This window comes from Pelodiscus sinensis, chromosome 15 (genome assembly GCF_052426305.1).
Source record: "Pelodiscus sinensis isolate ZL-2025 chromosome 15, ASM5242630v1, whole genome shotgun sequence".
NCBI lineage: Eukaryota > Metazoa > Chordata > Testudines > Trionychidae > Pelodiscus > Pelodiscus sinensis.
In genome coordinates this window covers 36,730,054-36,751,871 of record NC_143066.1, presented here as the reverse complement: position 1 = coordinate 36,751,871, position 21,818 = coordinate 36,730,054, and the positions used below count along the sequence as shown (strand labels likewise).

The 21,818-nt window shown below is 46.5% G+C and overlaps 1 protein-coding gene across 3 annotated transcripts in view; it reads left to right on the top strand.

Moving 5' to 3' along the window:
• CACNA1H (calcium voltage-gated channel subunit alpha1 H) overlaps positions 1-21,818 on the top strand; it is a 576,049-nt gene that overhangs the window by 445,273 nt on the left and 108,958 nt on the right. For all 3 annotated transcript variants that reach the window (XM_089769319.1, XM_075899792.2, XM_089769320.1), the window contains 3 exons: positions 12,931-13,082; positions 15,378-15,563; positions 18,363-18,480. In XM_089769319.1, coding sequence (XP_089625445.1) covers positions 12,931-13,082; positions 15,378-15,563; positions 18,363-18,480 — 456 coding nt within the window. The remainder of the gene's footprint in view (positions 1-12,930; positions 13,083-15,377; positions 15,564-18,362; positions 18,481-21,818) is intronic.

Below are 21,818 nucleotides of genomic sequence, written 5' to 3'. Positions count from 1 at the left end.
CCGTGGAGATATAATCTGGCTGATTGGCCCAGCTTTCAAGAATAATGGCTTTAGATTTGCATGCTACTGATAGGAGTATTTCAGGTTTCTTACCCTGCTGCGTTTCTCCTGTGGGGGAGCCAGTAATTGATCTAATCTAGCTTGGCATTTATGCCATTTGAAATGAGATTGCATTTTGCCGCGCGAAGCTGCAGAATGGGAAACGAACACGACAAAGCAGATATGTGATGTTGTGCAAGAGACCGGGGGAGAGGGGAGGCCGGGTCTCCTAAGAAGCTCTTGCTTGAGAAGTTTCCTCAGAAAGCTAAAAGGAAGGGAATTGTATCGACTAATTAGAGTTGAAAGCAAACTTGTGGATGCTTAATGTTGGAGTCCCAGGGTCAGAGAGTCTCTGCTGGAAATGTGAGCTCTTGGTTCCACCTATTAAGTGGGCCCAAAATCAGCAATTGGCAAATCTCAACAGACTAAGATACCCCACCCACTTTAGCTTGTATGCTTTTGTTGTCAGTGTTGGGCAAGTTACCATTGATTGCAATTTTCAAACATCTAAGCTTATGTTTGCTTTCCTCTGATCTCTGCCTCTGGTGACAACCTCTTTGCAATTCATAATCTAGGAGGGGAGTTGGTTTTTTTTTGCATTTGGTTAGCATTGTCGCTCATATCTGTTTGGGTGAATAATTATTAGCAGCGACTTTCCTGCCATAGAACAGACAGGGAGAAGCAAGCCATGGAGCATTAGGGAGTCGAGCCATTCAAATGGAAGGAAGGAAATGGTTATCCTCTCACTTTTCAATCAGCAGATGGCAGCTTCACTGGGAGGAGCCCGTTTAGTTAAAGGTGAAGCATAAAGCCTCAGAATAGAATTGGCTTAGAGAATAATGACTCCAATTTTAATTCCAAATGTAGGAGGGAGAGCAGCCATCAATATTTTTCCAGCCTGATAGTAATTCGTCATCAGATTTATTATAATTGAGTGTTGAATAAATCAGACTCCAAGGGAAGTTGTTTGCTGGTATCTGTGACTCTCTCAAAGAACAAAGAGAGTTAGATTCAGGTTGTACAGACCTTGTCTACATGGGAAAGTACCACCAGGATAACATTCTTTATTCTGGCAGAAAGTGCCCTGTACAAATCATCGTACAATGGTTTATCTTGCAGCTGAATTAAAAATAATTATACTGCTGTGGAATTGAGTTAAGGCAACAAGGACCCATTATGGATAACGCCTTTTACAAAAGATTGATCTTAAAGGTGACGTTGAAAGGTTTTTATTTAAAATTGCATTCATGCATCTTCATGTTGTAGAGGAGAAAAATATTGGTCTGATTTCTCTTTGTTTTAAACGTCTTGTCTTTTTACCTTAAAAATATCAAGAATGCAAGGTCTAGTCTGTGATGTCAAAGTCAAGTCTTTGGTTTGCTAAAAAATTCCTTAAGGAGATTGCTGATCTTAACTGTGAACTCTCTCACTATAGCGACAACGTCCTGCGTGTCTAAGCTTTAACAAAGATGTCCTTTCTCCAAAATGTTCACTGGGCATTGGAATTAAATGGATGTTCAGACTGCAGAGTATTTAACAGTTTGCAGGGAGGTCAGGTGCGGGGGAAATCCCTTCCTTTCTCAATTGCTGCAGCTTTCCATTCTCATAATTTCACTGGTTTTCCAGTTACCAGAGTCTCCCATCATACTTTTAAATGGAATATCTCATTTGAAAACCCAAGCGAAAAAAAATCATTTCAGGTTTTTTTTAGCTGAGGAAGAGGTTAAAATTAGGCTACTTTTAATACTTCATAGAAAGCTGCACAGTCCCCAATATCCCTTCTTTCCAGCCTAGTTTTAAAATAAACAGTCTGCTCATGATGCTGGACCATTTAAAGTATGTAAAAATGTAACCTTGTAGATGCCTTCTTGCAGTCCAATGTAAAACTGCGAACTTAACCCACTTGTGGTAATTTAAGATCCCCTTGACTTTTTCCAGTAACAGCAGCATTAACACTGGTACCCGGGTCAAATTCCAGTTGTTCTCCTGATCTAAGTTATTGCTGCAGATTAAGCTGGATACAAGATCTGTGTGGTGTCCTGACAGGCTATTAAAAAGTCACTTTGGTCCAACCCAGGAAGGGATGCATCTTAGTGATGGATGAAGACGTTTATCTTTGCATATACAGGTCCAAAATGCTTATGTCCTCATTCAGACTTAGCTCTCATTGGGCCTGACATGCACTGGAAACCAATATCTGCAGCAGCGGGCACACAGCAACTTTCAATGGGGAGCTTTGCACTGGTAAAAATGAAATAAGGACTTCATCCCACATGCAGAAAGAGCTTTAGAAGGCAAGGCTTCCCTCTACATGATCATTGTCATGTCTCCATTCCAAAGCATAAATTGCATAGACTCATTAAGAGGAGTGTGGTGAGCAAGACACAAGGAGTCATTCTTCTGCTCTACTCTGGGCTGATTAGGCCCCAGTTGGAGTATTGTGTCCGGTTCTGGGCGTCACATTTCAAGAAAGTTGTGGAGAAATTGGAGAAGATCCAGAAAAGAGCAATAAGATTGATTAAAGAACTAAAGAACACAAGTTATGAGGGAATACTGAAAGAATTGGGCTTGTTTAGTTTGGAAAGGAGAAGACTGAGAGGGGACATAATAGCAGTTTTCAAGTATCTAAAAGGGTGTCACAAGGAGGAGGGAGAAAAATTGTTCTCCTTGGACTCTGAGGATAGGACAAGAAGCAATGGGCTTAAACTGCAGCAAGGGAGGTTTAGGTTGGACATTAGGAAAAACTTCGTACCTGCCAGGGTGGTTAAACACTGGAATAAATTGCCTAGGGAGGTTGTGGAATCTCCATCACTGGAGATATTTAAGAGAAGGTTGGACAGACATCTATCAGGGATGGTTTAGATGGTGCTTTGTCCTGCCATGAAGGCAGGGGACTGGACTTGATGATCTCTCGAGGTCCCTTCCAGTTCTAGTGTTCTATGGTTCTATGCTCTAAGTCGTGGAGTCCATTGGCCTTTCTCATATTAAGTCCCCAATTTTAATTGATGGGGATTGTGTCTTTTTGCCTGAGACACAATGTTTACTGGAGTTCTGCATGGCCTGAGGATAGCTCCAAGCTTCAGCAGCCCAAACAATCAGCCATTCTTGCCAAGATCTGATCGCAGCACCAGACAGGCTAATAATGTAACACCCCCACCAGCTCTGGTAGTGAAAAAGACTCCCCTTTCTGGTCCAGTAGCCACCTGTAGGAGCCTTCCTTTGGGCCTTGACAAGCAAGTCAATGTGCAGGGCTGGCTTTTGAGATTGGCTTGGAGCACTGTGTGTACAGCTAGCTGGGGCCACACGCTCTTCAAGCAGCTAGACTAGTTGCATGTCTGTGGTCATTGAACTATAATGGGAAATAAAGGCCAATTCTATGCAGCAAATTGCTTGTTCCTGGCAGCACCTCACCTGTGAATGGACTTGAGGTGTCAACATGAGGAAAGGAGAGTTTCTTTGACCATCATCATATTCTAAATCAGTGGTGGACAACCTGCGGCCCCAGGGGATCTACGAATGGCCCACAAGACATTTTGTTTACCTTTGCCCGTGTGCAGGGTTGCTGGTTCCGCTGCGTTCTGTCCACATAGTTGTTTTCCCACTGGCATCCCTAAAGTGACACGCCCGTAAAGCCAGGGCACGTGAAGGGAGGTGTGTGCTGATTGCACACAACACGGACTGCGAGAGCCGCGCGCTCCCTCTGCATCCAGTCTCCGCACTGCTACGGTTCCAAGGGTGGGCTCGGAATGCGTCGGCCCCATGGGAGTCGGTGTTCCGTTGGGAGTGTGAACGTGCTGTGCTGAGCCAGCTGATGAGACACGAGCGTGAGAAAGCAGGAGGCGTTTCACTCCTACCTCTCTCCAGATGCCATTGTGGAGTGAGCATAGCGACAAGCGCAACGACCCTGCCAACGAAGAAGCCTTTTAGTAGCCGCATCAACACCTTTTCATTCAAAACCAGTATCCATGCAGGGGCGGGGAGCCCTGAGCCTCACGTCCCGGATCCAGTGGCGGGGGGGAGGGGAGGGGCAGAGAAGAAGTGTAGTGCTGTGTGCTGCCACTCATCTTCCCCCCCAGGTGGGGAACTGTCATGCTGGAAACTGATGGTGGGAGGGTTTCCCCACTGCTCCCATCAGACAGATTTTGGTGAATGGGAGCAGCGGGGAGCATGGAGCTAGGCAAGCACCCTGCCACTCCTCATGACCAGGCCTTGTACTGCCATCCCTCTCCCACGCCCCTCCCTCTCACCCAGCTCTCCCGGTCCCTGTCTGCTCCTGCACCCTCCCTCCTTCCAGACACCCCATCCTCAGCCCACTCCTGCACCTCCCTCCTGGCCAGTCCTTCACTCCCCGCCCACTCAGTTACTCCAAGGAATAACAGCGGTCATTACTATTTCAGGAGTCCAATACTCAGACTGGCTGAATTTTGTCTTGCCTCCTGGGTATTATTAACAAGGGCCTTATTTGACTTTGCATGGCAGCTTCCTGTATCTTTCGAACAGTTCTGTTCACCCAGCAAGTCAAAGCGATTATACTCACTAATAAAGCCAATTGGATTCCAGTGATCACCACAATGGGGTGAACAATTATATTTAGCGTCTCTGTTGCAGAAGGCCGCCACCCTAATAATGTTTCCCACCAGGAGTGATGTCCTGCATCTGCAATAGTTTTTAGTACATGAGTAATTTCTGCATTATCATGCTGCACTTCAACACGTATCTGTTCTCTTGTATGTGCAATATACTGTAAATGTGAATGTAACAACTCCAGCACCCTACCTCCCACCCAGATCCACACCCTGACCCCCATCCCTATCCCACTAACTGGCAGCTCCCGCCCACACATTGAACCCCTCACTATGGCCTCATCCCAAACCTGTACAAAATGTACTAACCCTGGGATTCCAAAACAGTTAATCTGGCCTGTGGGAAGTCCTGAAGCTAAAATGCTAAAAATGTACGCTTGTGACTGTGGGCAAAATAAATACATTTCTGTAATTTGACCCCTGAATTTAATTTGGTCACTCGTTAGCTTTATAAATGAAGGCTGCAACTACATTTAAATTCCAGATTTGAAATATAAATGTATAGTATATGTGTTTGTGCATGTGTACAACTTTCCCCCCAGAGTACCGGCACCATTTTTCTTACAGAAAAAGCACTGTATATGGCTGTGTCTAGACTGGCAAGTTTTTCCGCAAAATCATGTGATTTTGCGGAAAAACTTGCCAGCTGTCTACACTGGCCACTTGAATTTCCGCAAGAACACTGACGATCTCATGTAAGATTGTCAGTGTTCTTGCGGAAATACTATGCTGCTCCCATTCGGGCAAAAGTCTTTTTCCAAAAGACTTTTGTGCAAAAGGGCCAGTGTAGACAGCACAGTAGTGTTTTCCGCAAAAAAGCCCCGATCGCAAAAATGGCGATCGGGGCTTTTTGCGGAAAACCGCGTCTAGATTGGCCACGGACGCTTTTCCACAAAAAGTGCTTTTGCGGAAAAGCATCCTGCCAATCTAGACGCGCTTTTTCCGAAAATGCTTTTAACGGAAAACTTTTCCGTTAAAAGCATTTCCGGAAAATCACGCCAGTGTAGACGTAGCCTATATGTATATATATGTAAATGTATATGTGTGTATATCTATAGCTATATCTATATCTATAGCTATAGCTATATCTATATCTATAATATGAAAAATAATGGTGCCCTATGATAACTCGGGTAGTTAACCATAGATTTCTATAGGATGGCTACTTTTTACTTCTGGATACTTGAGTACAATTAAGATGCAGTACTTTTGTACTTTTACTCAAGTAGTTTTCCAGAAGGATACTTTGACTTTTACTTAATTATATTTTTTTTCAAAGTAGCAGTACTTTTACTCAGGTAACTTTTTGGCATACATTTTCCACCACTGCTGCTGGGTTCTGTGTACAGCTCGCAAGACATTTTCTTCCCCATTGCTCACACACAGGGTTGCCAGATTCCACTGGTGTCACTTTTCTTGTGCCCACACTACTAACGTGACACGCTTGTAAAGCGGGGGCACATGCAGCAATGTGTGTACTGATTGTACACAACATGGACAGTAAGACACATGCGCGCCCTCTGCCTCCAATCAATTCGCTGCTACGGCTCAGTCAGCACCTCCCGCAAATTCTAAGTGTGCAAGCGCAATTAGCAAAACTCCCTTATCCAAGGAGACCATCTTGATTGTGGCAATCTTGCAGCCCACTGAGATGAAGGCAGGCCATTCATGCCACCCACTCACTAAGCTAGGTTGCCCATCGCTAGTGTAAAGCTGGGGCAGTGCGTGTGCTAAGCAAGGGAAGCCACTAGCCTGGCCCTGACTACATTCTCCCCCTAAACGCCTACTGTAAGCATGCTAGGGGTAGAGCGTTGCTGCCCCCAGCACCCACCCTCCCCACGCTCCGGGGCTGACGCCACATACCTTCCTCCCTCTCCGTGCTCCAGAGCTAGGGATGCTGGGGCCGTGCGCCCTCTTCACTCCCTGTGATGCTGAGGGTCAGGGCCTAGGCAGAAGAGATGGGGCTGGAGCAGGGTTGGAAACTTGACTCCACCAGCCCAACCTTCCGCCACCACCCATGTTTAGAGCCTCCAAAGAGGTTCCAGCCAAGAGGAGCCTCTGTTCCGGGATGCTTCCGTTGTGCGCAAGCCGCCTTGAGATGCCTTGGGCTTGACTTTCGGAGGCAGCGAGCACCCATCATGCCAGTCAAAGTTATGGAGCGCAGTAGCTCCTCAACACCTCAGCAAATCTGGCCCCACTTGTGTCTCATTGAGCTCCCAAATGGGGCGATGCTGAAAATTAGCCACTATTGCCAGTTAGGCTGCTGAGTTTGTATTTGAGGAAGGTTCAGGGTGGTGTCACGCTCTCAGGGCCATCCTCTGTGTAAGATCAAGACTTCAGACACAGAATACCTTAGGCTAGAACTGATTTAACTAAGGCATGTTTCTATCCTCAGTAATTACTGCCCCATTACCACACAGTATCACACGCTGCTATGCAGTCCCTCCCTTAACCACGGTCCACAGCTTGCAAATGCTTCTACAACCTGTGGGCATACAGCTTTTTAGCGCAGGGTGGATTTATCCCGTATTGCACTAATTGCCTCGGCTCAGGTTTAATAATCCAAAGAGCTGTGAAAGCTGGATTACTTTCCCCAGTTGTAATTATCTTGAAAGGGTTTCCCCTGCCCCCGTGTGCATTTGCTTCTTTTTAAATTCCATTCAATGCCTTTGCTGTAGTACTCCCTCGACGGGTGAAATATATTGCAAGCAAAGAGACGCAAGCCCGGGGAAAAAATTGGGGGAAAGGTAAAATGTCCAGAAGCAAAACACAAGTGGATGGTTTGTCACGGGAGAATATTATTTCCCACCTTTCTGGAGGGAGTCCCGGCAGGCTGAGTTTAAAATATAAAATAAGAACCCAACACGCACGCACCCAAAATCTCATTAACAGCTTCAGGCCAGGCATTCCAAACAAAGAAAAACCCAACAACAAAACTGAAAGGAATGTTTGTGAAACTAAATGTTCTGAATTTGTTTATAATTCCCGTGTCGGTGCCAGGCCTGGCTTGCCTTGTTCCGCAGGATTTAATCAACTGGGGGCGGAATTTCTGACGTGAGTCACATTTTTTAATTTGCAAATGTCACCCAAACACATTTTCGCTGGAAGAATCCATGGGGTTGGCTTTATCCCCCTGCAGGGTTATAATTATGGATTTCACAGTAGCATCTCTGCGCCCAAGCTAAGCTGAGGGCCTCATTGTGCTAAACAAAAGCATAGTAAGACAATCCCTTCCCTGAAAAGCTTACCATTTAAATAGACTAGTTTGGAAGGATGGGAGGGGGAAACAGATGCAATATGATGAAGTGACTTGCCCAAGGACACACATCTTTGGGTGAGATTGATAACACCCATGTCTCCTCAGTCTCGTATACCTCAAACCCCCTCTCTCACGCAATACACGTGTGTGGCGGTCAGTAGACAGCTGCTGTATTTTAGACAGCTTTGATCTGTTACCACTTAAATGGCAAGAGGCAAGAATAGGTGCAGCAAGTTTAGCTGGACACCAAGACTTTTAACATTCGATATCCCTGGGTGTTGTGGGGCTAATGCAGGTAAAAATCCAGTAGATTGACTTTTCTGGCAGCTGGCAAATCCATACCAAAAGCCTGGCGAGGCTAGACAAATACCAGCCAGCTGGTAACCCTACACCTCAATATTGGCTGCTCTGCTCCATTCGCTCTACCTGACAACTGGCAAGAGCTAGAGATGCTTTCATGTTCACAGGTCGTGTGTGCTGAACCACACAGGCTGTGTGTCTAGAGCCCAGGTTGAGTATCACTCATTTTGTATTTCCCCTTTCCAGTGTCTGGAATATTGCAGAGTTGGGCTTAATTGTCAGGGGAAATATAGGGAGGTATCCAAACTATCTAAGGGCACATCTATACTACACGGAAGATCGACACTCCAGAGGTCGATCTTCCGGCATTCGATTTAGTGGATCAAGTATGGACCTATACATCGAACACTGAGGGCAGCTCCGGACAGCGTCCCGTACTCCTCCTTTTGCAAGGAGTAAGGGAAGCTGAAAGGAGCGTTTATTCCCATCAGCCTTCTGCTGTATGGATGGTGCAGAAATGTGATTGAAGATATGTTGCCTCCAGCTGCATAATTAACATAGCTGGCGTTGTGTATCTTCTGTCAACCTTCCGCTGTAGTGTAGACCGGGCCTAAGAGTTGAACCATCTCTTTTTTGAGGAGCATTTTGGCAATCCAGTGGGGCTGGAGGGGATGACTTTTCATGTCCCACATAAATTATTGAGATTTCAAAACAGTGCCTTGCCCCAAATTAGAACCAAAAAAGTTACTCTAAAAGTGTTGGGGATCTGACCAAAAAAAAAAAAATCAGCGTGAGGCAATCAAAATGTTGAATCTTTGCATTATGATTTGGGGGCCTTTTTTTTTAATAGGTAAATTAAATTTGTAACAAAAAAGTCATTTTGAACCCAAAACACCCCAAACTTTCCATTTAAAAAAAAGAGTAAAATAAGAAGTTTTGACAATATGGAAACTTATTGCCTATATTTTTAAGTCAGAAAATTTATCAGAACTGAATCCAAAGCCACCAACAACTTGATTTCATTTTGGTTGATCAGCATTTTGGGGTAAAAAAAAAAGATTGTGTCAAAAATACCCCAAACAGTTATAGAGGTCAGCTGAATGTGAGCAATGCAACAGTGACTTCTAGTGGCTGGTTCAGTTAATCTTGAATCTGACCTGGAAGAAGATTGAAGAGGGCAAGCCAAGCAGCCATTGGTTTTGTATATCTCTGCCCTAACTTTCCTCCTTGATCTTTGCTCGCCGGGGGGTATGAGAAGTGAGAGATGAATGGTACTGTAAGCCACAAACCATTTCAGAAGATATAAAAATACCCGTGCCAGGTTGTTTCCTAGAGTCCAGTGGGTGCCGAATGGGGGTAATTCCACTCGAAGCTAGCATCGATGGTACTTGACTCTGCTGTACAACTTCCACGCTGTGATGCAAAAGCTCACCTCAGCCGCTTTTGCAGCTTGCCTGCTGGTTGTGTCTGTCGTTGTGCGACTGCTTGTCTCTCATTACTGCAGTTCTTCTCATCGCATTAATGCTGCCACACACCAAATATGAGTCATAAAGGATAATGAAGATCTCTGCTTTGAAGCACCCAGACTTTGCTAGGAGGACCATCAGCTTTACGGAAGCCTTGCTGCTTTGTCTGTAGCCATCTGCTAGGAGATTCACAGCTGCTGATGATCTCATAGTAATATTTCTCCCCTCCACTCCCTGTTCCTTTGCGATACCATGGCACCTTTTATTACGCAATCCCAGCTCTGACTTTTTTTTCACTTAAAGGTGACAGTACTTGTGAAATTGAAGCAAGGGCATCAAAAGGTTGGCACGTGAGCAGTGTTAGCCTACTAATTTCTCGCACTGTGGCCAGCTCCAAGCTTTCAGAAATCGAGAGTCAGGGTACAAAAAAGCATGAAGTTGGCTTCCAAATTATGGGATTTTGAAAAAATAATGTTGGTCTGTTTTTATTTGCCGTTTGGGGGGTTTTGAGATTGTCTAGATTTCAACGTTTTCAAGCTTTCCTCCACAGCCACGAAGTCTAGAACCTTACTTTTTATATTCACATGACTCCAGCAGCTGGGGCTTTACAAAAACAACAAATGTTACGAGCCCCGTCGTAAAGTCAGGAGAGCTGGCGATACTTGTAATAGTGGCAAGGAGACTTGCAGATTTTTGGATTAGACTTGGTTTTAGGTGCAAAGACTTGTTCTAGCTTATCAAAGAGCCCAGGGTTCTCCTTTTACCCTCCCTGTTAAATTTCCAGCTCTCATCTGAAGGTACCTTGAGATCCTGTACACTAGTCACACTCCCTGTGCAGAGAAGTAAGAGGAGGAGCATAGGTAACTCGTAACACTTAGGGGGTGCACTGCCCCCCATGCTCCTGCCAACATTTTCACAGTGCCCCCATTCCTCCTCCCTGCCCCTCGTGGTGGCCCTGTCTGCACTTCCTCCCCCTGCCAGCATCCATCGACCAGGTGTGCCCAACATTCTTGATGCTCTTTGTGTGTTCTGTGCGATCAAGTATCGGAGATGCCACCGGGTCTTTCCTTAGCGTTGAGCTGTAGGCAGATGCCCTCACTGGGAAGAAAGAGGAGAAGAGGGAAAGATGGAGAGGATGATGCAAGGACTGCAGGCCGAACCCCAGTGGGCCGTGGGCTGCAGGTCACCCACCGCTGGAATCATGTGGCCCACCGAGACCAAGGAAAGCCACTCTCGCAGCCTGCTCGCTAATCTTGGCTACCCATCGCTGATTTAAGTGACGCCAAGCCCTTGCATTCTTCCCTCAGTCTGGGACGATTTTGCCCTTTGTGCATGAATGTCATCCACTGATCACAGACTTTATTGTGAAGAGAGGGGACCTTTCCTGTTGAAGTCCCACTGACTTCATGGGGCTGATTCTGCTTCCCTGGGGATCAATAGCAAACATCTCACTGACTTGAGTGAAAGCAAAATCAGGCCCCGGCAAGGGGGGTGAGTTTTAACCGATGCTTTGGTGCCTCTTTGCTTCCGTTTAGGCTTTGCTTTCTCTTACTGCTCAGCCTCCCTCTGTTTCTTCTTCCTTCCATTCTTTCCTTGGCAGGATTGTTCGGAGTTTCCCCCACAGAATGGAGAGTGCAGAGCAGAAGTGAGGTGGGGGGGGGGGGGTCCCTCCCACTCTGCACTCAAGGCCGTCCTTCCCCAAATGCAGGACACCACAGAGTCTCATTGTCCACCCACCCACCTCTTCCTACCCCTGTTCTGTGGCTCTGCTTCCTCCAGAGCAGGGCTAGTTAACGTACCAGTGAAGCAGCACATTGAACCTATGAAAGAGCCATGCAAGTGGGAATGAAGCCATTTAAGAGGCATTTGCCAACCCCAGGGACAGCCTAACAAAACGTAGATGGTATCATGAGCACTCATGTGAGGATCTGGGCGGTGCCCACAAAAGCTGGTGATACCATCTATATGTTTTGTTGGTCTTTAAGGTGCTACTAGTCTATTTGTTGTTTTGTAAGTATTTCTTTCGATAGTGTTATTTCAGGAGTTATTGAATCGATTTTAGTTATTTTGAAATCGTTTCCTAGTGTAGACATGCCCTAGGTTTCTGGCTAACACTTTGGATCAGTCCAAACAGAAACAATCCACAAAGAAAACATCTTAGATGTTTTGGGTGACATTTTCAAAGGCCACTAAGGCTTTGTCTAGACTGCAGGCTTCTTTCGAAAGAGGCTCTTTCGAAAGCATCTTTCGAAAGAGCCTCTTTCGAAAGATCGCGTCTAGACTGCAGGCGGATCTTTCGAAAGAGAAATCCGCTTTTTCGAAAAAGAGCACCCAGCGAGTCTGGATGCTCTCTTTCGAAGACGGCCTCTTTACATTGAAGAACGCCTTCTTTCGAAAGAGGAACTTTCGAAAGAAGGCGTTCTTCCTCGTAAATTGAGGTTTACCGCCATCGAAAGAAAAGCCGCGTTCTTTCGAAATAATTTCGAAAGAACGCGGCTTGAGTCTGGACGCAGGGGAAGTTTTTTCGGGAAAAGGCTACTTTTCCCGAAAAAACCCCTGAGTCTGGACACGGCCTAAGAGCACAAATCCCCATTGACTTTCAGTGGCATTTGGTGGGTTTGAAAAGCCCGCCTTACACTCAGAGCATTTAGTCTGTTACAGAGAGACCATTATCCGGACTAGGCACAGAAGCTGCTGGCATTTTGCCCGAATGCTTCATTTTAGTGCCTTACTCAACAGATCTTGTTACGCTGGGATGCAACAGGAGTGTCATTCCTGCAGATGCTACAAATGTGGGCATTTGTGCCAGTTAGAAGACCCGCTGTAATGTCCTCCCTGGTCTTCTTATGCACTGCCTCTATTTTCTGCACCGTCTCCATCTTTTTAATGTACTTTTTGAAACATGGACACCAGAACAGCATGCAGTATTCCAGTATCCTTCTCACCTGCATCACCTTTCTTTCTGTACTCACTGCTTGATCTGTCCCTGGCTGCCTGAAGCCCTTTTTACCACAGCTTCACACTGCGAGCTCATGTTGAGCAGCTGATCCATTAGGCTCCCTAAATCCTCTTCCAAATCGCTGCTTTCCAGAGGACAGACCTCACTCTGCAGGTGCCAGCGGCCTCCTTTGCTCCTAGATGTGTGGATTTGCCTGGGGCTTTATTGTTGTGCAAAGTGAGATTGTGCAATAAAGATCCTGGAGGAAATGAGTGTGTTCGCCATGTGGAATTTAAAAAAAAATAAAATTCTATGTTTCCTCTTATGTGTCTCTCTGTCTCATAGCCAGACGAATTGACCAACGCCTTGGAGATCAGTAACATTGTCTTCACCAGCATGTTTGCCCTGGAGATGGTCCTCAAGCTCCTTGCCTTTGGTATCTTCGGTTACATCAAGAACCCATACAACATCTTCGACGGGATCATAGTCATCATCAGGTCACTGCACGCTGCATGATATTGTCCACCCCTCGCCTCCAAGTAGCCCCGGGAGGCGTTAGACAATTCATGTCACCACCGGGGCGGGGGAGGGGGATGAGCGATGTTGGGTAAGTGTTCATTTAGGGCTTGGGGGGAGTGATACCAGAGTGGGGCTACGGATACACTGCCGTTTTTTTGCGGAAGAGGATATGCATATTGTGCTCGCATTTGCATATCTTCTTCAGATTCTTTTTGCGGAAGAGGTTTTGCCGCTATTTGGCCCTGTGTAGACGGGGCCAAATGTCAGAAAAAAACCCTCTTTCGCAAGACCCCTTATTCATCATAAATCGAGGTTGACAGACTCTTGCGAAAGACGTTTTTTTTCTGACATTTGGCCCCGTCTACACGGGTTAGGGTTAGGGTTGGGGACAAATAGCGGCAAAACCTCTTCCACAAAAGGAATTGGAAGCAGATACGCAAATGTGAGCGCGATTTGCATATCTTCTTCTGCAAAAAACCAGCAGTGTAGATGTAACTTGGCTTTTTAGGGGGGCGTGTCTTTCAAAGCACTGTCTGAACAAAATAGACGCAACAAACGAGGAGCTCTATTTATGCCACACATCTGGCGGTGTGTTGGATTCTCGGCCACCCGGCAGAGCTAGTTCCGGGGGAAGAACCATCGCTCCCCAAGTTGCAGCCGCATGTATTTTTCCCCTGAAGAAATACACGAATATGTGACCTGGCAAGGCAAGAACAGGGACACTCTGTGAGCGAATGTAATGAAATAGGTACTGGGAGTGGTGTCCACTGAGATGGCTCCCAACAGCCAAGAGCAAGTGATAGAAGTACAGCAGATCCCGGGTGGGTTGTGCTGGCCCATGTGTGCAGTGGAGGCTTCTTCTGCCTGTGACCCTGCTGTAGCTAGCTTGGGCAGCACCCATCATCCCCCACGCTTTGGGGCTGCTAAATCCACTCTCTAATTTAAAAAAAAGAAAAATGTCAGGCCAGATCCTCAGAAGGTGTAAATCAGTCTAGTGTGGTTGACGTCCATGGTAGGATAATGCTTTACACCAACAGATGACTGGGCCCATGCAGCTGAAATCAGTCATGACATTTAGAGGGCCCAGACCAACGTCTCAGATCCAAACAACTCCAGTTTTCAAACACCAAACATCATTTTACATCTGACCCCATTAAACTAAAACCCTCTGGCATTTTAGGGCTTTCCAAAATCCCCATCTAAATTTTGTGGCGAGAGGCACATCTCTGATTTGCAGTGGCCCAGACCAATGATGCATTAAGTCCGTTAAGTCAACAAAAAATGATGAAAGGATTAGAAAACATAAGCTAGGAGGGAAGCCTGAAAGAATTGGGTTTGCGTAGCTTAGAAAAGGGAAGACTGAGAGGGGACAGGAGAGCGGCTTTCAAGTATCTAAAAGGGGGTTACAAGGAGGAGGGAGAAAAATTGTTCTCCTTGACCTCTGACGATGGGACAAGAAGCAATGGGCTTAAATTGCAGCAAGGAAGGTTTAGGTTGGACATTGGGAAAAACTTCCTAGTTGTCAGGGTGGTGAAATACTGGAATAAATTGCATAGGGAGGTTGTGGAATCTCCATCACTGGAGATATTTAAGAGCAGGTTAGACAGACATCTATCGGGAATGGTCTAGATGGTGCTTGGTCCTGCTGTGAGGGCAGGGGGCTGGAATTGATGACCTCTTGAGGTCCCTTCCAGTTCTAGTATTCTATGATTTCTATGGCTATGTCTACGCTATGGAGTTTCCAGGATACTGGAGGTATCCCGGAAAAACTCTGCCGCGTCCAGGGAAGACGTGTGCTCTTCCAACATTTTTTGCAGAAAATCAGATGCGCTCTTTCGAAAGCCCTGTAAACCTCATTTCACGAGAAAGAAGGGCTCTTCCAAAAGTGGAGATTTTTCTGAAATTTGGCCCAGTGTAGACAGGCCAAATTTTGGAAAAGCCTCTTCTGAAAAACACAGTAGGAAAAAGATATACAAATTGCGGAGTGCAATTTGCGTACCTTTTTCCAAAAAACAAGTGTAGTGTAGACATAGCCTATGAGACATAGCTATAGAGGTAGTAAATGAAACATACATGGTGAAGGGAGTTAATTCTGATCTTTCTAAGGTCAAGAAGGTAGGGCTGCAAAGGTAAATATACAAGTTAACTCTCCTCTCCCACAACCTTCATAAGTCCCATCCCGTTAGCAATGACTTTTTTGTCCTGTCCATGAAACTACTTACAAGTCGGACAAGGACAGTGAGTGTCTTGTTTTCCTTCTTGTGCTCCCATAGTGTCTGGGAGATCATCGGCCAATCCGATGGAGGCCTTTCTGTGCTAAGAACTTTTCGACTGCTCAGGGTCCTCAAGCTGGTACGCTTCATGCCCGCCCTTCGCCGCCAGCTGGTGGTCCTGATGAAGACGATGGATAACGTGGCCACCTTCTGCATGCTGCTCATGCTCTTCATCTTTATTTTCAGGTACCAGAGGCTGCTGCTTTTCAACTTGGATTAATTGTTTGGTTTGCTTAAATAATCTGTAAGTTAGAATGACGATAGAGTGTGTTAGCCGTGCAGCCTAGATGACAGGAGGGCTCACTATAGACCATCAGACAGATATTCAACAGATGATTCACCTCTTTGAGGTCTTCGTGTTTCAGGCCAACTTTGTAATTCTGTAGACAAAGAATAGAAACAGACAACCGCAGAGAAACAATCACTCCAGAGTTCCTGAGAGACATAGGACAGGAGCAGCAGAAGCTTCCAAAAAGCAGAAGTGCCACCAACACCCGAACATGGCTCAGCCCCCTCTCCTGTAGCTCCACCCACACTCCACCTCTTCCCTTGAGGCCCCACCCCTGTGTCACCTCCTCCCCCACTGTTGCAGTACCCCGTCCCAGGAAGTTGTCCACAAATAGAACTTGATGGTGTTACATTTTAGACCACGAGTGGGCAACGTGTCCCATCCGGGTTCTTTGTGTGGCCCACGAGACATTGTGTTTACTGTTGCCCACACACAGGGTTGCCAGATTCTGCTGGTTTCCATCCACACAGGCTCTACAAAAGTGACACACGCGTGAAGCCAGGGCCTGTGAAGCGAGGTGCAGGCTGAGTGCACACAACATTGGCCAGGAGAGCCATGCGCTCGCTCTGCAGCCAATCAAAACGTTCCTATGGTTCAATCTACACCCACCGTCCTGCCAAATTCTAGGCATGCAAGCACAGTGAGCAAAACTACCCTGTCCCAGGAGACCACCTTGGTTAGGACAGTCTTACAGCCTCAGGGCCACTCATGCAGCCCACGCAGTAGCCTCAATTGCCCATCGCTGTTTTAGAGGCAGCAAATATGGGTTCCAGCATTTACTTTTCTAACACTAGTCTGCTGCTGAATAGCTCAGGGGGCTGATAGTATGGCTCATAGCCTGTCATCAGCTCTGCTTCCCCGAGTTCTGGCTGTGATTCTACGGGCAGTAGCGATGAAATGTGATCCAAAAAAGCAAGATCTATGGAGGGAGAGTGGGGCAAAGTGGGCAGCTGACCTGATGGTTTGTTGGGGAGTTGTTTACCCAGCCTTGTAAAGAATAGCAGGGGTCAATGCCAGTGGCTATTTAAAAGCCAAAATGAAACAGATTGTTATCATAGTTATTTTGGTGATGGACAACTTTCTGTAGCATCAAAAGTTACTTCCCAGAAGCTCCATGGGATCATCTGTCCATGTGCACTAGAAGACTTTTGAAATAATAATCCAGAGTCTCAGATGGTTCAAATTGGCATTTTTTCCCTGGATGTGACCCCTCGGCTGTGTCTACACTGGGCCACTTATTCCGGAAAATCAGCCGCTTTTTCAGAATAAGCTGCGAGCTGTCTACACTGGTCCTTGAATTTCCGGAAAAGCAACGATGCTCTACTGTACAAAATCAGCCGCTATTCTGGAAAAACTATTCTGCTCCTGCTCGGGCATAAGTCCTTATTCCGGAACACTGTTCCGGAAAAGGGCCAGTGTAGACAGCCCAGTAGTCTTTTCCGGAAAAAAGCCCTGATCGCGAAAATGGCAATCGGGGATCTTTTCCGGAAAAGCGCGTCTACATTGGCCACAGACGCTTTTCCGGAAAAAGGACTTTTCCGGAAAAGCAGCCTGCCAATGTAGACGCTCCTTTTCCGGAAAAACTGAAAACGGAATGGTATTCCGTTTTAAGCAGTTCCGGAAATTCATGCCAGTGTAGACGTAGCCCTCCAGCTTTGGTTTAAGCCAGCTGAAAATTTGTCCCAATATCGACAGCAAACCTCTTGGAAGATGGTACTTTTTTTATTAACGACTCAGAAGGCACAAGCAATTTACATAACTTGTTAAATCTTCTTACTGTTTCCCCTTGCTTGGGTAATTCCGAGCTGTTTTCGGTATTCTTTTTCTGTTCAGTGTATATTTGTCATGTGCATTGTATATTTGTCATTCTGTTGTACGGAATAGTTCTCGGTTACACTGCTTTGATATAAGGAACCCAAAAGTGGGGGAAGGAGTCACCGTTGCAGCTGCCACTAATTGGCTGCCGTGTTGGTAATTACAGCAAAGAGAAGGAGGGATGAATGGGTCATGAAGATTGAGCTACCCTCTCAAAGTCCTAGAGGGAAGATCCATCGCTGGGGAACTCTATGGTAGCTGGTTGGCCTGAGCCGTGTCAGGCCCAATTGTGCTTTGTTATGCTCACATTTAGCAAAAGGTGTCCGCTTTTTGGCTGAGTCCTATGTAATGAACAGAAAGCAGCCTTTCACAGCCCTCTCCGGAAATTCCACAAAGAGGATCCTAGAGGTGGATGGTCTGAAGAGTCTTCAAGCCAAGTCGCCCATAATCCCTTGGGCCAGTAACGTCCATTCCCAATCAAAGGCTGCGTAAATTAGTGCTCACCTTTTAGGATTACAGCTGCCTCCATAGGAGCCCAGAGGTCATCATGCTCTCAAATAGAGGGTCATCTGTAAGGATCGGATCTGAAATGGCAAATAATGGGTGGCGGCCTCACAAACTAATACACCCGGTGATGGTTCACCGGGGAGTTAATGCAAGAACATAAGAACAAAAGTTATACTTAGGCCATATTCTTCTGGTTTCCCGTCGTGCATGCTCTGACCTGCCTTGTGGTTGGTGTCCTCCTCTAAGGAGGTCTCATTCCCTGCCAGCAGTAAGAGAGAACTCCTGAAAAGAAAGTGACCCTCCCCACAAAGTGCTAAGATGCTTATTTGTCTTATGCAGTGATGTCTTCTATGTCGCTTCCTTTCCCTCTCCAGCATTCTCGGCATGCATCTTTTTGGATGCAAGTTTAGCTTGAAAACTGATACGGGGGACACCGTTCCAGACCGAAAGAATTTTGATTCCTTGCTCTGGGCCATCGTGACCGTGTTTCAGGTAAGATCTGGGACCTCTGATGAGGTTTATTCTCCACCAGGTAGACAAATGTTGCTGCTTTTCAAGAAAACGTCATTCCAATAACCATAGAACTTATGGACTGAAATAGCATCGCAGACAAACTTACCAGGAAAGAAGTTTGTTTTGTTTCTTCCCAGTGAATCAACTGATCAGGCTAGCTCCGATGTCCTTGTCACAAAACCCACCACAATAACGTTCTCACTTCTTAGCAAAGGCCAAAGACTGAGAGCCCTGGTCTACACTAGGACTTTATTTTTAAATAACCCCTCTTAGGTCAAATTTATAAGTGGAGCATCCCCACTATGAAACTTGTTATAAATAACGGGCCACTTAATTTGAAATCTGTACTCCTGCTTTTCATCAGGAATAATGCTAATTCCAAAATAGTTATTTCGAAGTAGTGTGGATGTTCCGCACTGGTGGTATTTCGAAATAAGTACTCCTCAGAGTAATTCACATGAATTATTCCTGAGCGCTTCCCGGAGCTCTGAGTCAAGGTTGCGTGTCCACATTAACGGAGCCGGCCTCGGACTAATTTAGAGGCTTCCCTGTAGTGAGGACACGCTAGTTCAAATATGTTAAATTAGAAGTTGTCAAATTTAGCAATTTCAAAATAGTTTCCTCGTGTAGACATGGCCTGAAGGACGTCACTAGAGAGTGAGCAACATTTGCACGTCATTACATTTGTGCAAATAACAGATTTTCTCATTTCAGTTTCGATTAAACTAAAAAGTAGGGGAAAAAATCTGGTTGTGCAAAACACTGACCCAAACAAAATGTTTGTTACAGTCAAGGGGTGTTTTTAACTTTTTCTTTTTCCTTATCTCTAAAAAAAATCAAGATAAAAATTAAAACAAACAGATGGAATGTTTTGATTTTGTGGGAATTTTTACTCCCGCCCCGTGAAACATTTCAGCAAATGCAGCATGAGTTGACGCAAATCTGCATTTTTAAATGTTTAATCCAAGCAGTTTTGCCCAGCTGTAGTCATTATACAAATCAGATTGAGACATATAGGTCATTGTGAAGGAGGCTTCCAAAACCACTCTGTGCTGTACCTGTTCCATGAATAGACAGAAGACTTCTGTCTCCAAGGAAGCCAGTCCAACCCCTTCCTCCAGCCCTGAAATTTGCGTAATAAAAAGACGGTGTTTTAGAACCGTGAGATGAACAGACGGTCTCAGGTCAGTCTAGCTCAGCAAATTTTGGAGGTGCTGGCTATGCGAACAGTGGCTTTGGGATGAGGAGAGCTGGACTGGAAAAGACTGACACATGAGGAGAGCAAGGCAGAGGCCCGGAGAATCTCGTTGTAAACCGGCCTACTTCCCTGTGTAGACAAGATCTGGGGTAGCATTGGAATGACTCCTGTGTTTCACCACAGAGCAATGAAGCGATTATTCCCAGGAAAGGTGCTCTCTGTAACATTAGCTGTCGAAATCAGCCCTTATACAGGCAGTCCCTGGGTTACGTACAAGTTAGGGACTGTAGGTTTGTTCTTAAGTTGAATTTGTATGTAAGTCGGAACTGGTACATATTGTAGGGGAAACTCTAGCCAAACATTTCTCCAGAGCTCAGTTTTATTCTCCCACACCTCACTTCCCTCAGTCATGCAGACCAGGGAGACACGGAGCAGCTTTTCTCGCTGCGGAGGACGCGAGCGGCAGGACCGTGGCGGGTCTCGGCGGTCTGCTGGGGGGAAGCAGCTAGTGTGGGGTTGCCTCACCCCGTTTGTAAGTAGGGATCCGATGTAAGTCGGATCCATGTAACCCGGGGACTGCCTGTAATGGGAAGCAGAGAGAGTGTATTAAAAGCCCCTTTAGAACCACCAACAGAAATACATCGCATCTCGTGGAGGAAAGTTTGGGAATGTGAAGCAGGATTTCTGGGTACAGAGCAGATGCACCCATAGGCCTGGGAAGTACGGGTGCAAGGGGGTACTGCAGCACCTGCAGGTTTTGCACCCAGTTTTCCCATGCCTGGGAGCCGGCCCAGCTGCCCACTCCTCTGGCCCCGGTCCCAGCCTCTGGGTGGCCCCCTGCAGAGTCCTGCCAGCCCCACGCACTTTGCCGGCCACCCCAGGATCCCATCAGCCCCACCAGTTCTCAGGGTCCTGCTGCCAGCCCAGGGCTCTGCAGTTGCCCCAACCTGGGGCGGGAGGGTTACCGACTCTCCCAGACTGGAAGGACCGGGTGCCATTTGCAGCACTGGAGTCTGGTCTGACCAGTCTGGGAGAGCTGGCATCCCGATCTCAACTGGTCTAGTGGGGGGAGGTGCCGCTCAACACACACACCCCACAAATAGCTCCGGTGCCACTGGCTGCACCTCATTAAATGAACTGATCCAAACTCTCCGTAATGCAGAGTGTTTGCTCTCCCCGAATACACTGCAAGGAGAAGCACATCCCTTCCATGAGTGTCAGGCCTTTCCAGTAGTGGCGCGTGTATTTATTTCTCACATTTGAAGTCGTGTGTGTAAGTAGATTCGGGATGATGCTCAGGAACAGAACCTTAACAGGAGACCCAGGACGAAAGGTAGCTGAATACGTGTTCCTACCCCCAGCGGCCACCAAGCAGTTGTGTCCGGTTTATAGCAGTGCCAAAGGGCATCTTCTTTGTAGAGTCTGGATTCATGGAGGGCAAGAAACCGTCATTCCTTTTTTTTTTTTTCCGGTCCCTGGGTTTTCCAGCTATGGGGAAATAGACAGATTAGGAATATCCTGAGTGAATCTTGTGAAGGTGCCTTACAGTCAGACCTGTCTTTTCAAAGGAAATCTGTTTCCCTGTCTATCATCTCTTCCCACCCAGCAAGCACATCTTTCCTAACTTTCTGGAGATCCTTTGTGCCAGTGGCTGAGAAGAGCCTGGTGTTTCTCCAGCTCCAGTGCACTCATAATGAGAAAAAATATTCTGGTGCCATAATAGGCTATGGTGCCATGACAGGCTATCCCCAGAGTACACGTAATCATTTTGGGAACTTCCCTGCCAGGGCATAGACCTCACTGCTACTGCACCCGATGTGTTCCCCCAGCTGAGATATCTTAGGCGGCAGCCACCGTTTGTAGACCTAGTGCATGTGTTGAGATCTAAGCCAGGTCTACATTACCCGAGAAAGTTGATCTAACATACGTAACTCCAGCTACGAGAATAGTGTAGCTGGAGTTGAGGTATCTTAAGTCGAATTTCTGCGGCGTCCCTACTGCAGGAAGTCGACAGGAGAAACTCCCCCATCGACTTCCCTTAACTCTTCACAACCTCATGGCATTCTGGGGTGCCATCAGCGGTCAATTTAGCAGGTCCTTCCTAGACCCTCTATATCAA